The sequence below is a fragment of the Manis pentadactyla genome, chromosome 15 (genome assembly GCF_030020395.1).
Source record: "Manis pentadactyla isolate mManPen7 chromosome 15, mManPen7.hap1, whole genome shotgun sequence".
Classification (NCBI taxonomy): Eukaryota; Metazoa; Chordata; class Mammalia; order Pholidota; family Manidae; genus Manis; species Manis pentadactyla.
Window position 1 is genome coordinate 20,066,781 of NC_080033.1, and position 13,302 is coordinate 20,080,082.

Consider the following 13,302-nt stretch of genomic DNA (forward strand, 5'->3'; position numbering starts at 1 on the left):
AGGACCGTACATCTAAATGTAAAGCCTAACACTATAAAGCTTCTCAAAGAAGACATAGAGGAAAAGCTCTGTGACTTTGGGTTAGGCAAAGATTTCTTAGATACAACACCAAAATCATGGTCCATGAAAGAAAAATTAATCAATAGAATTTAATTAAAATTTAAAACTTTCTTCAAAAGACACTGTTAAAAGACTAAAAAGCTACAGATTGGGAGAAAATACTTGCAAAGCATATATCTGGATAAAAAACTTGTGCCCAGAACAAATAATGAACTTCTACAACTCAATAAAAACACAAACATCCCAGTGAAAACAAAGGCAAAGAAGCAAACAGACACCAAAGAAGGCTCACAGATAGCAAACAAGCACATGAAAAGCTGTTCAGCAACATTAGTCAGGGGGAAATGCAGTGAGATACCTCTGCATACTCATTAGAATGGCTACGATTTAAAAAAACCGACCATATCAAGTGCTGGAGATGTTGTGGAGCAACTGGAACTCTTGTACCTGCCAGTGGGAATGTGAAATGGTACAGCCCCTTTGCGTAAGTTTGGCACTTTCTTGAAAAGTTAAATGTACACCTACCATGTGAGCCACTGATTCCTTTCCTAAGTATTTGCTGCCCTACCCCCCACCAGCAGTACTTGTTCATGTAGAGATTTGAATGTGAATGTACACAGAAGCTTTATTTATAATTGCAGATAACGTGGAAACCACACAGATGTCCATCAATAGGTGAATGATTAAATGAACTGTTACGTCCACACAATGGAATACTCCGCAGCAAGAAAAAGGGTCCACACAATAAGATGGATGAACCTCAAAATAATGATGCTGAGTGTAAGAAGACACACAAGGCAGACAAGCAGTGCACATGCTGCAGGACAGATAGAAAACTCTGGAAAATGCAAACTAATTTAGAGTGACAGAAAGAAGATAAGGAGGTGATTAGGGAGGGACAGGGGTGGTGGGAAAAAGGAATTTACCAAGGGGAGGAGGAAACTTTTGGGGGTGATGAATGTGTTTATTATCTTGACTATGGTGATGGTTTTGCAGGTATAAATATGTCAAAACATGAAATAGTACATTTTTGTTACGTGCAGTTTTGTGTTTATCAAGTTAAAAGAACAAAAAACATCAGCAGACATGAAGTGTAGTATGATCGCATCCTTTTCTAAATACATGCGTATATGCACGTAAGATCTGTACAGGGAAAGAAATGCCTGAGGTGCCCAGCCAAAGTCAGAGGTCATCATTCAGAAGTAGGACGACGGGGATGGGTGCGGAGGGCTTTGAGCACGTGATGGCATTCCTGTACTGTCTGGAGTTGTTCACATCAGTGGCTTTTTTAAATTACCAACTGTTTACAGTGTGAACAGCGTGTCACCCCGATAGGCCCTCCAGCTCTAGCTCGGCTCAGTGGTGTGAGTCGAGGCCTTGTCTACACCAGCCCACCCACATACACCTTACCATCTTGTGTATCAAGTGGAAGTTCTTCTTATGAGCCTGGAATGCCTTATTAAACAGAATCTTCTCCTGGGAGGTCCAGACGTCTGAACCTATCGGAGAAACAGGAGGGAGAAGGACAGTTCTGCGGCCGCAGCCGTGGCTGAAATGCAGCCTGCCCTTTTTAAAGCTGTCACTACCGAGTACCAAGTATGTGCCAAGAATTCTGTTTTGTCTCATACATTCCTTAGAAAAACCTCAGCAGGTTGGGATCAGTACTATCCCCACTTTACAGATGTAATATCAAGGCTTCCATTGGTTAACAGACTTGCCAACAGGAGGCAGCAACCCCCAGTTGCCTGACTCCCAGGCTGGGGTGCTCAGCCACTGCATCTGAGCCCGCCTTCACCTCTCCCTGGCCAGGGGATCCCTTTCCTGGCTGGGCACAGACGGTGAGGGAACCACTGGAAGGGGGAAGGGAGGACCCAGCCAGGAGAGACAGGCACTCCCTGAGGTCCCCTGGAGAGGAAAGGCCCTTCTGGAAAGGCAGGAGAAGGAGGGCCCCAAGAGAACACCCAGAGGCACAAGCAGAGCCTGCCGCCAAGACCGACTGGCTCCCGGGTACTAGCCGGGCACACCCAACCCCGCAGCCTCGCTCCAGTACCTGCGTAGTGATAGTTGGCAAGAGGGTGAGTCAGCGGCTTCTGGGGTCCTCCGTGTAACAGGGTCTCTAGGGCCACCTGGAGCAGGAAGGAAAGCAGGCTACTTTCTGAGGGAGGGAAGGTGAGGTCGAGGCCTGCCTTCATCCTTTCATCCATTTGAGAAACACTTACAGGCCTCCCTAAAGCCTCCCTCACTCCAGGGCTACTCAGAGCATGGTGGGGCCGTGGACTGGCCGTGGCCTGCGAACTGCATGGGGACATACCGGCTCCGTCACTGTGCATACTGGGTGCAGCTGGTGTTTTTCTCATAGTAGGGTTTTCTTGACGAAGGAAGCAGTGTGCAGATTTATTCTTGTGCCAGCTCCTTCCTTCGTCAAGGACTGGCAGTTGTAGGAGCCCTGCCTGTGCCACGCCCCAGTTTATTTTCTTCATAGAACTAATCACTAACAACTTTTAAAAACAGATTTCCCTTTGACTGTCCTAAAATGAAAATGCAATCCCCACGGAGAAGGATTTTGTCTTGCTCAACAGTGTCAACCCGATCAGGACTGGCCATGGAACTTGCAGGGCCCAGTGCAAAATGAAAATGCAGACTTTTTGAAAATTTGTTAATTTCAAAAATGGTGGAGGCAGAGCATTAGACCGAGGGGGGCCCCAAAGCCAGCCCTGCCCCAGGGCCACAACACTCATGAGGGCAAATACACATGTGCTGGTTACTCTGCTGAGCACCCACTATGTGGCAGCCACTACCTTGTAACTTGAGGAAAACTATAGTTGGCAATACTGACTCCTCGGGCCCTAACTCGGGTGACATGACTCCCCTTTCCACTACTCAGAGTTGCACTTTTATTTTCTAAACTTCAGGATTGTGAAGCGGGTCCTTGGAGGAAGCAGATGTTTTTGTTGCATCAGGGGTTTTCGTACATGGGTTTTTAATAAAAAAGGTAAAGCTCCAATGATAAACCAGATCAGTGCAGGACCTGAGTCAGTCTACTGGGCTCCGCTCCCCCTGCCCCTGCGATCTCGGAGGAACCTGGTGCTCTGCTGCTGCCCAAGGTAAATAACTGACTAACTGGGCCCCATCTGCACACTTGCCCTACAACTGACAACGACATCAACCCCACAGCCACTGGGGAGAAGGATGGGTGGCCTTTCTTTAGTTTTCATGAGCCGCAAAGCCCGCAGATGGCACATTACATGAACCAGATCCCCAGCCTCAGGAGAGCAGGGGCTTTCCAGGGACCCGCCAAGCCCGCCCCTGCCTCCAGCTCACCGGGACGTCGCCCTGGGCCTCGTGCAGGCAGTGCAGAGCGAGCTCCAGGTTGGTGCCCCCTCCTGGCATCGCGCTGGACGCCATCTTGCAGAGCTCAGTAACTGTTCCCAGCAAATGTCCCCAGAAGAGTATGAGAAAGGGGAGACACAGGGAGTCAGTGAATGCCGGGAGGAGACGTCCCCAAAAGCACACAGAGGGGCTCCTTGTCCCTGTCTCCCTCACAGCTCCCTGAAAAGCAGGCAAAGGGAAGGACACGGATGAAGGGCAGAAACCCTGCTCCTGGGACCTGCTCAGGATGACCTGGCCGATTACTGCGTGAGAAGAATGGGGGGCAACAGAAGTCCTGGTCAAACAGCCTGCTACCCCACCCAGAGATACTGCTTCTTGGTCCAGGTGAGAACTGGGAGGAGGAACTCCTTGGAGATGAGGGAAGCGGGGAACCCTTGAGAATTTGGCCACCATGTCTCAGCCACCTCTATCCTGTGTTTCTGGATTGCTCGACACATCGTCCGATGGCTTCCAGACCAGAGAAGCTCCATATTCACCGGTCTCGGCCGTAGGGCGCTCCTGGAGCTCCGGGATCTCGGCCTGAAACTCGCTTCCTATCCTGATGTGTCTGAAATGAGGCCACACACAAGACATACACATGTGACTAAGATAGGAAATAAGACAGAGATGTGTGACGTGCCCTGCTCTCAGGCCACAACCCTGCTCTCTGGAAACCTCTATCATCTCCCAGATGCATCTGGGGAGTATTTGTAACCCCTGACAGACATGGACAAGTATTCTAGATACCGTCCAGCTACACCCCCTTCGTCCAATTTCCTTTTTCACCAGGCTTCTGCACTCAGGTGCCCCTCTTGGGGTCCAGGACAGGGGAGGTGTATGCTGATGCCTGGCATGCTTCTACATCCATGGCCACATCCATCTAGTCACATTCCATGGATACTCAAGTCTCACACGTGCCATCACCAATTTTACCTAGATCCCCAGGGGACTGGGCACTTGTCCCAGTGGGCCCAACTATGGGATGCTCAGATAGAAGGAATATTGTAGGAACTTCCCACATACACCCAGAGTAATCTACCACTTCTCTCCCACAGAGTAGCTAACCCCCCTGTGAGGAAGGAGCTCTGGGGGAACACAAGGAGGGCAAAAATATCCCCACGTTGGAAGGACCCCCAAGTTCTAAGTCTGTTCCAACTCACGGTCTAATGCTGGGCTTGGTGTCATTCTCGATTGCACAGATGCCAAAACAGTCATCCACTTGATCTAGAAAACACGCAACAGAAAGCTTCAAGAACACTGACTAGAAGTGACACAGGGGCCCCTTCTGCCTGCCTTTGTAGAGCAGCTGAAAGCAGGGTTTCCAAGATTGCAAGGCAGGGAGCTCCTACAGAACACTAACAATAGAACTACCGTATGATCCAGCAATCCTACTAGTGGGTACTGTGCCAGGAGGACAGAAATCAGGCTCGCAAAGAGACACCTGCACTACCATGGTCACTGCAACGAGATTCACATTTGCTAAGATGTGGAAACAATGAAGATGCCCATCGACATATGAATGGGAAAAGATTACGTGATTTATAGATACAATGGAATCCTATTTAGCCTTAAAAAGAAATTTTGCAATATGCAACAACAGGGATGAAGCCCTTGAGGACATTAAATGAAATAAGCCAGTCACAGAAAGAGAAATACTGCATGAATGCACTTAGACATATAGTATCTAAAATACTCAAATTCATATAACCAAAGGGTGGAATGGTGGTGGCCAGGGGTAAGGGTAGTGAGAAATGGGGAGTTACTAAGCAATGAACGTAAAGTCTCAGTTAAGCAAGTAGAATACAGTATAGAGATCTGCGGTACGGCACTGCTAACAATACTATACTGCACTTAAAACATTTGTTACACGGTAGGTCTTATGTTAACTCTTTTCTTCTCAACAAAAACACTTAAAAAGATCATGTGGAAGAGGATGACGACTTCTGAAAAGACAAAGAGGAAAACAACAAATAAACTGGTAAAAATTATTTTTAAAGCAGTTAAAGTCTCTAGAAGTTATCCTAAAGGTATACAGCATTTTAAGAAATACTCATTCAGGACAACTGAGTAAATGTCGGTAAGAATAGTGAGTTTGTGGCATCTGAGCCATGACTTGTTCCCTTACCTACCAACCCCATGCACTGTGTATCAGAAGCTCTACTTGGAGGGCTCTACTCCAGGGAGGTACAGCCAGGGACACAGGGGGTCCCTCTCCTCCCAGCTCTCATGCCTAAAGAGCTAAAGGAAGGTACAATGAAAAATGCTCATCAAAGAGAGAATACAATTAAGAGGTAGAAATTGTTTTTTTTTCCAACCAAAGGGAAATCTTGGAGTTAACGACAATAACCAAAATGTAGATTTGAGCTGGCGGAGGTAACCAGCAGCCAACTTAAAGCTAGATCCATGGAGATTATGGATTTTGAAGAACAGAGAGAAAAATAAATGAATGAAGGAAAACGAAGAGCCACAGAGAAATGTGGGGCATCAATAAGTGCAGCAACACGTGCAATGGGAATACAAGGAGGAGTGGAGAAAGGAACAGAAAAATATTTAAAGTATTTAATGGCAGAAAATGCACAAAATGTGACAAAAAAAACAATACATACATCCAAGAAACTCTATAAAATCCAAGTAGCACAAACACAAAAAGCTCTCCATCTGGGCACATCTTAGGCAAAATACTGAAAGCCAAAGATAAAAAGCTTGAAAACAAAAAGAGAAAAATAACGTGATATACACGTACACTCCAGTAAGATCAACAGCTGACTTCTCATCGGACATGACAGCAGTTGGAAGGCAGTGGGACAACATGATCTCATTGCTGGAAGTAAAAACTCAACCAAGAATCTTATATCCAGCAAATTACCTTTCACAAATGAAGGTGGAAAAAGACAACCTTAGGTAAATAAAAACTGAGGAAACTTGTTGCTTGCAGACATATCTTACAAGGAACATTAAAGGGAGAGAATTATTCAGCCATGAAAAGAAATGAAGTTCTGATATACACAACATGGGTGAAACCCTAAGTTTTCATGCTAACTGGAAGAAAACACAAAGAAGCACACACTGTATGATTCCCACTTATATGAAATGTCCAGAAGAGCCGAGCCTACAGGACAGAAAGTAGATTTGTGGTTCCCTACAGCTGGGGACAGGGTCGAGAGGGGAGGGACAAGAGTGACTGCTGAGTACAGGGCCCCCTTGGGCATGATGAAAATATCCAAAAATTGATGGTAGCAACGGTTGCACACACAGCTCTGAAATACCAACTAACACTGTATAGTTTATTTTAAGGGGATGAATTGTATGGCATGTGAATTACACCTCCACAATATAAATAAATACTACAGGAAGTTCTTCAGACTGAAAGAGAAAATGACATGAGATAGTAATCTGAATCCAAACAAAGAAACAAAAAACACTGGTAAATGTACTTATATAGGTAATTATAAAAGTCAGTCTAAATGCATACTTTTTCTCTTTTCTTAATTGAACTAAAAAGTAATTGCATAAAACACTACTGTTATAGGCCTGTAATTTATAAACATATATACGACAACAACAGCACAACAAAGGGGAGATTCATTGGAGTAAAGAAATAGCACTCCATACAGTAACTCAAATCCACAGGAATAAATGAAGAGATGAGAAACGGTAATGAAAAATGTTATATAACAAACTGTATAAATAATGCTTACATTCCCTTATTCTCTCAGCTTTTGTTACATAAAACAAAATTGTATAATATAAGAATCGATGTTTTGCAGGGTTTATATACACACACACTCACATACACATACATATATAAAGTACATATATGAATAATAAGAGCACGAGGGTTCGGAGAAATAGAGCTGTATAGAAGTAATGTTTCCGTATTTCACTGTAAGTGACGGGAAGGACAGGGAGGAAGGGCAGAAACCCTGCTCCTGGGACCTGCTCAGGATGACCTGGATGGTTACTGCATGAGAAGAATGGGGGGCGGTGGGAGACATCCTGGTCCCACAGCCTGCTACCCCACCCAGGGATACTGCTTCTTGGTCCAGGTGAGAACTGGGAGGAGGAACTCCTTGGAGATGAGGGAAGGGGGGAGCCCTTGGGAATTTGGCCACCATGTCTCAGCCACCTCTACCCTGTGTTTCTGGATTGCTAATTGCATCGTCCGATGGCTTCCAGACCAGAGAAGCTCCATGTTCAATGGTCTCGGCTGTAGGGCGCTCCTGGAGCTCCGGGATCTCGGCCTGAAACTTCTTTCCTCTCCTGATGCGTCTGAAATGAGGCCACACACGAGACATACACATGTGACTAAGATGGGAAATAAGACGGAGATGTGTGACGTGCCCTGCTCTCAGGCCACAACCCTGCTCTGTGGAAACGTCTGTCATCTCCCAGATGCATCTGCTGAGTATTTGTCACCCCGGACAGACATGGACAAGTGTTCTAGATACTGTCCAGCTACACTCCCTTCCTCCAATTTTATCACCAGGCTTCTCCCTCAGGTTCCCCTCTAGGGGTCCCGGACAGGGGAGGTGTATGCTGATGCCTGGCATGCTTCTACATCCATGGCTACATCCCTCTAGTCACATCCCATGGATACTCAAGCCTCACATGTGCCATCAACAGTTCTACCTATATCCCCAGGGTCCTGGGCATTTGCCCCCATGGGCCCAACTATGGGATGCCAAGAAAGAAGGAACATTGGAGGAACTTCCCACATACACCCAGAGAAATCTACCACTTCTCTCCCAGAGAGGAGCTAACGCCCCTGTGAGGAAGGAGCTGTGGGGGAACACAAGGAGGGTAAGAATATCCCCACTTTGGTAGGACCCCCAGGTTCTAAGTCTGTTCAAACTCACATTCGAATGTGGGGCTTGGTGTCATCCTTTATAACATGGCTGCCGGAAGAGTCATCCACTTGATCTAGAAAACACGCAACAGAAAGCTTCAAGAACACCGGCTGGAAGGGATGCAGGGTCCCCTTCTACCTGCTTTTGTAGAGCAGCTGAAAGTAGAGTTCACAAGCTTGCAAGGTCGGGAGCTCCCTCAGAACACGAACAGTAGAACTACCGTATGATCCAGGAACCCCACTTGTCGGTATTGACCCAAAATAATCGAAATCAGCCTCTCAAAGACACACCTGCACTCCCATGTTCACTGCAACGTGATTCACAATAGCTAAGATGTGGAAACTCCCAAGATGCCCATCGACACATGAATGGGTAAAGAATATGTGGTTTATACATACAATGGAATCCTATTTAGCCTTGAAAAAAGGGAATTTTGTAATATAAAACAACATGGATGAACCCCCTGAGAACATTAAGTGAATTAAGCCAGTCACAGAAAGACAAATACTGCATGAATGCACTTAACATGTAGTATGTAAAATAGTCAAATCCATATAACAAAAGGGTGGAATGGTGGTGGCCAGGTTTAGCGTTGTGGGAAATGGGGAGTTACTAACCAAGGAATGTAAAGTCTCAAATAAGCAACATGAATAAAGTCTAGAGATCTGCTGTACGGCACTGCCAACAATACTACATTGAACACTTAAAAGATTTGTTAGAGGGTAGGTCTTATGTTCACTCTTCTTGTCACAACCAAAATTGTTAAAAAGATCATGTGGAATACGACTAGGACTTCATGAAGGCAAATTGTAAAACAACAAAGTAACTGGTAAAAATTATTTTTAAAGCAGTTAAAGTCTCTAGAAGTTATCCTAAAGGTATACAGCATTTTAAGAAATACTCATTCAGGACAACTGAGTAAATGTCGGTAAGAATAGTGAGTTTGTGGCATCTGAGCCATGACTTGTTCCCTTACCTACCAACCCCATGCACTGTGTATCAGAAGCTCTACTTGGAGGGCTCTACTCCAGGGAGGTGCAGCCAGGGACACAGGGGGTCCCTCTCCTCCCAGCTCTCATGCCTAAAGAGCTAAAGGAAGGTACAATGAAAAATGCTCATCAAAGAGAGAATACAATTAAGAGGTAGAAATTGTTTTTTTTTCCAACCAAAGGGAAATCTTGGAGTTAACGACAATAACCAAAATGTAGATTTGAGCTGGCGGAGGTAACCAGCAGCCAACTTAAAGCTAGATCCATGGAGATTATGGATTTTGAAGAACAGAGAGAAAAATAAATGAATGAAGGAAAACGAAGAGCCACAGAGAAATGTGGGGCATCAATAAGTGCAGCAACACGTGCAATGGGAATACAAGGAGGAGTGGAGAAAGGAACAGAAAAATATTTAAAGTATTTAATGGCAGAAAATGCACAAAATGTGACAAAAAAAACAATACATACATCCAAGAAACTCTATAAAATCCAAGTAGCACAAACACAAAAAGCTCTCCATCTGGGCACATCTTAGGCAAAATACTGAAAGCCAAAGATAAAAAGCTTGAAAACAAAAAGAGAAAAATAACGTGATATACACGTACACTCCAGTAAGATCAACAGCTGACTTCTCATCGGACATGACAGCAGTTGGAAGGCAGTGGGACAACATGATCTCATTGCTGGAAGTAAAAACTCAACCAAGAATCTTATATCCAGCAAATTACCTTTCACAAATGAAGGTGGAAAAAGACATCCTTAGGTAAATAAAAACTGAGGAAACTTGTTGCTTGCAGACATATCTTACAAGGAACATTAAAGGGAGAGAATTATTCAGCCATGAAAAGAAATGAAGTTCTGATATACACAACATGGGTGAAACCCTAAGTTTTCATGCTAACTGGAAGAAAACACAAAGAAGCACACACTGTATGATTCCCACTTATATGAAATGTCCAGAAGAGCCGAGCCTACAGGACAGAAAGTAGATTTGTGGTTCCCTACAGCTGGGGACAGGGTCGAGAGGGGAGGGACAAGAGTGACTGCTGAGTACAGGGCCCCCTTGGGCATGATGAAAATATCCAAAAATTGATGGTAGCAACGGTTGCACACACAGCTCTGAAATACCAACTAACACTGTATAGTTTATTTTAAGGGGATGAATTGTATGGCATGTGAATTACACCTCCACAATATAAATAAATACTACAGGAAGTTCTTCAGACTGAAAGAGAAAATGACATGAGATAGTAATCTGAATCCAAACAAAGAAACAAAAAACACTGGTAAATGTACTTATATAGGTAATTATAAAAGTCAGTCTAAATGCATACTTTTTCTCTTTTCTTAATTGAACTAAAAAGTAATTGCATAAAACACTACTGTTATAGGCCTGTAATTTATAAACATATATACGACAACAACAGCACAACAAAGGGGAGATTCATTGGAGTAAAGAAATAGCACTCCATACAGTAACTCAAATCCACAGGAATAAATGAAGAGATGAGAAACGGTAATGAAAAATGTTATATAACAAACTGTATAAATAATGCTTACATTCCCTTATTCTCTCAGCTTTTGTTACATAAAACAAAATTGTATAATATAAGAATCGATGTTTTGCAGGGTTTATATACACACACACTCACATACACATACATATATAAAGTACATATATGAATAATAAGAGCAAGAGGGTTCGGAGAAATAGAGCTGTATAGAAGTAATGTTTCCGTATTTCACTGTAAGTGACGGGAAGGACAGGGAGGAAGGGCAGAAACCCTGCTCCTGGGACCTGCTCAGGATGACCTGGATGGTTACTGCATGAGAAGAATGGGGGGCGGTGGGAGACATCCTGGTCCCACAGCCTGCTACCCCACCCAGGGATACTGCTTCTTGGTCCAGGTGAGAACTGGGAGGAGGAACTCCTTGGAGATGAGGGAAGGGGGGAGCCCTTGGGAATTTGGCCACCATGTCTCAGCCACCTCTACCCTGTGTTTCTGGATTGCTAATTGCATCGTCCGATGGCTTCCAGACCAGAGAAGCTCCATGTTCAATGGTCTCGGCTGTAGGGCGCTCTTGGAGCTCCGGGATCTCGGCCTGAAACTTCTTTCCTCTCCTGATGCGTCTGAAATGAGGCCACACACGAGACATACACATGTGTCTAAGATGGGAAATAAGACGGAGATGTGTGACGTGCCCTGCTCTCAGGCCCCAACCCTGCTCTGTGGAAACGTCTGTCATCTCCCAGATGCATCTGCTGAGTATTTGTCACCCCGGACAGACATGGACAAGTGTTCTAGATACTGTCCAGCTACACTCCCTTCCTCCAATTTTATTACCAGGTTTCTCCCTCAGGTTCCCCTCTAGGGGTCCCGGACAGGGGAGGTGTATGCTGATGCCTGGCATGCTTCTACATCCATGGCTACATCCCTCTAGTCACATCCCATGGATACTCAAGCCTCACATGTGCCATCACCAGTTCTACCTATATCCCCAGGGTCCTGGGCATTTGTCCCCGTGGGCCCAACTATGGGATGCCAAGAAAGAAGGAACATTGGAGGAACTTCCCACATACACCCAGAGAAATCTACCACTTCTCTCCCAGAGAGGAGCTAACGCCCCTGTGAGGAAGGAGCTGTGGGGGAACACAAGGAGGGTAAGAATATCCCCACTTTGGTAGGACCCCCAGGTTCTAAGTCTGTTCAAACTCACATTCGAATGTGGGGCTTTGTGTCATCCTTTATAACATGGCTGCCGTTAGAGTCATCCAGTTGATCTAGAAAACGCATAACAGAAAGCATCAAGAACACTTACTGGAAGTGATGCAGGGTCCCCTTCTACCTTCTTTTGTAGAGCAGCTGAAAGCAGGGTTCCCAAGCTTGCAAGGACGGGAGCTCTTTCAGAACACTAACAACAGAACTACCGTTTGATCCAGCAACCCCACTTGTCGGTATTGACCCAAAATGATCGAAATCAGCCTCTCAAAGACACACCTGCACTCCCATGTTCACTGCAACGTGATTCACAATAGCTAAGATGTGGAAACAACCAAGATGCCCATCGACACATGAATGGGTAAAGAATATGTGGTTTATACATACAATGGAATCCTATTTAGCCTTGAAAAAAGGGAATTTTGCAATATGCAACAACATTGATGAACCCCTTGAGAACATTAAATGAAATAAGCCAGTCACAGAAAGAGAAATACTGCATGAATGCACTTAACATGTAGTATGTAAAATAGTTAAATCCATATAACCAAAGGGTGGAATGGTGGTGGCCAGGGATAGGATTGTGGGAAATGGGGAGTTACTAAGCAAGGAGTGTAAAGTCTCAGTTAAGGAAGATGAATAAACTCTAGAGATCTGCTGTATGGCACTGCCAACAATACTATATTGAACACTTAAAACGTCTGTTAGATGGTAGGTCTTACGTTAACTCTTGTAGCCACAACAAAAATTGTTAAAAAGATCATGTGGAATACGACTAGGACTTCTAGAAAGACAAATTGTAAAACAAGAAAGTAACTGGTAAAAATTATTTTTAAAGCAGTTAAAGTCTCTAGAAGTTATCCTAAAGGTATACAGCATTTAAAGAAATATTCATTCAGGACAACTGAGTAAATGTCGGTAAGAATAGTGAGTTTGTGGCATCTGAGCCATGACTTGTTCCCTTACCTACCAACCCCATGCACTGTGTATCAGAAGCTCTACTTGGAGGGCTCTACTCCAGGGAGGTGCAGCCAGGGACACAGGGGGTCCCTCTCCTCCCAGCTCTCATGCCTAAAGAGCTAAAGAAAGGTACAATGAAAAATGCTCATCAAAGAGAGAATACTATTAAGAGGTAGAAATTGTTTAAAAAAAAAAAAAAGAACCAAATGGAAATTTTTGAGTTAAGAAAGGACAATAAGCAAAATGTAGATTTGAGCTGGCAGAAGAAACCAGCAGCCAACTTAAAGCTAGATCCATGGAGATGATGGATTTTGAAGAACAGAGAGAAAAGTGAAGGAAAACAAAGAGCCACAGAGA

General features: G+C 44.6%; 1 protein-coding gene across 1 annotated transcript in view; it reads right to left on the reverse strand.

The window, feature by feature from the left end:
- Positions 1 to 1,002: 1,002 nt before the first annotated feature.
- Positions 1,003 to 13,302, reverse strand: part of LOC130680965 (zinc finger protein 541-like) — a 43,332-nt gene continuing 31,032 nt past the window's right edge. The window contains exons 10-16 of the mRNA XM_057492858.1: positions 11,984 to 12,047; positions 7,562 to 7,698; positions 4,590 to 4,653; positions 3,855 to 3,997; positions 3,382 to 3,482; positions 2,111 to 2,186; positions 1,003 to 1,559 (exon numbers count right to left, since the gene is read on the reverse strand). Coding sequence (XP_057348841.1) covers positions 1,417 to 1,559; positions 2,111 to 2,186; positions 3,382 to 3,482; positions 3,855 to 3,997; positions 4,590 to 4,653; positions 7,562 to 7,698; positions 11,984 to 12,047 — 728 coding nt within the window. The 3' untranslated portion in view covers positions 1,003 to 1,416. The remainder of the gene's footprint in view (positions 1,560 to 2,110; positions 2,187 to 3,381; positions 3,483 to 3,854; positions 3,998 to 4,589; positions 4,654 to 7,561; positions 7,699 to 11,983; positions 12,048 to 13,302) is intronic.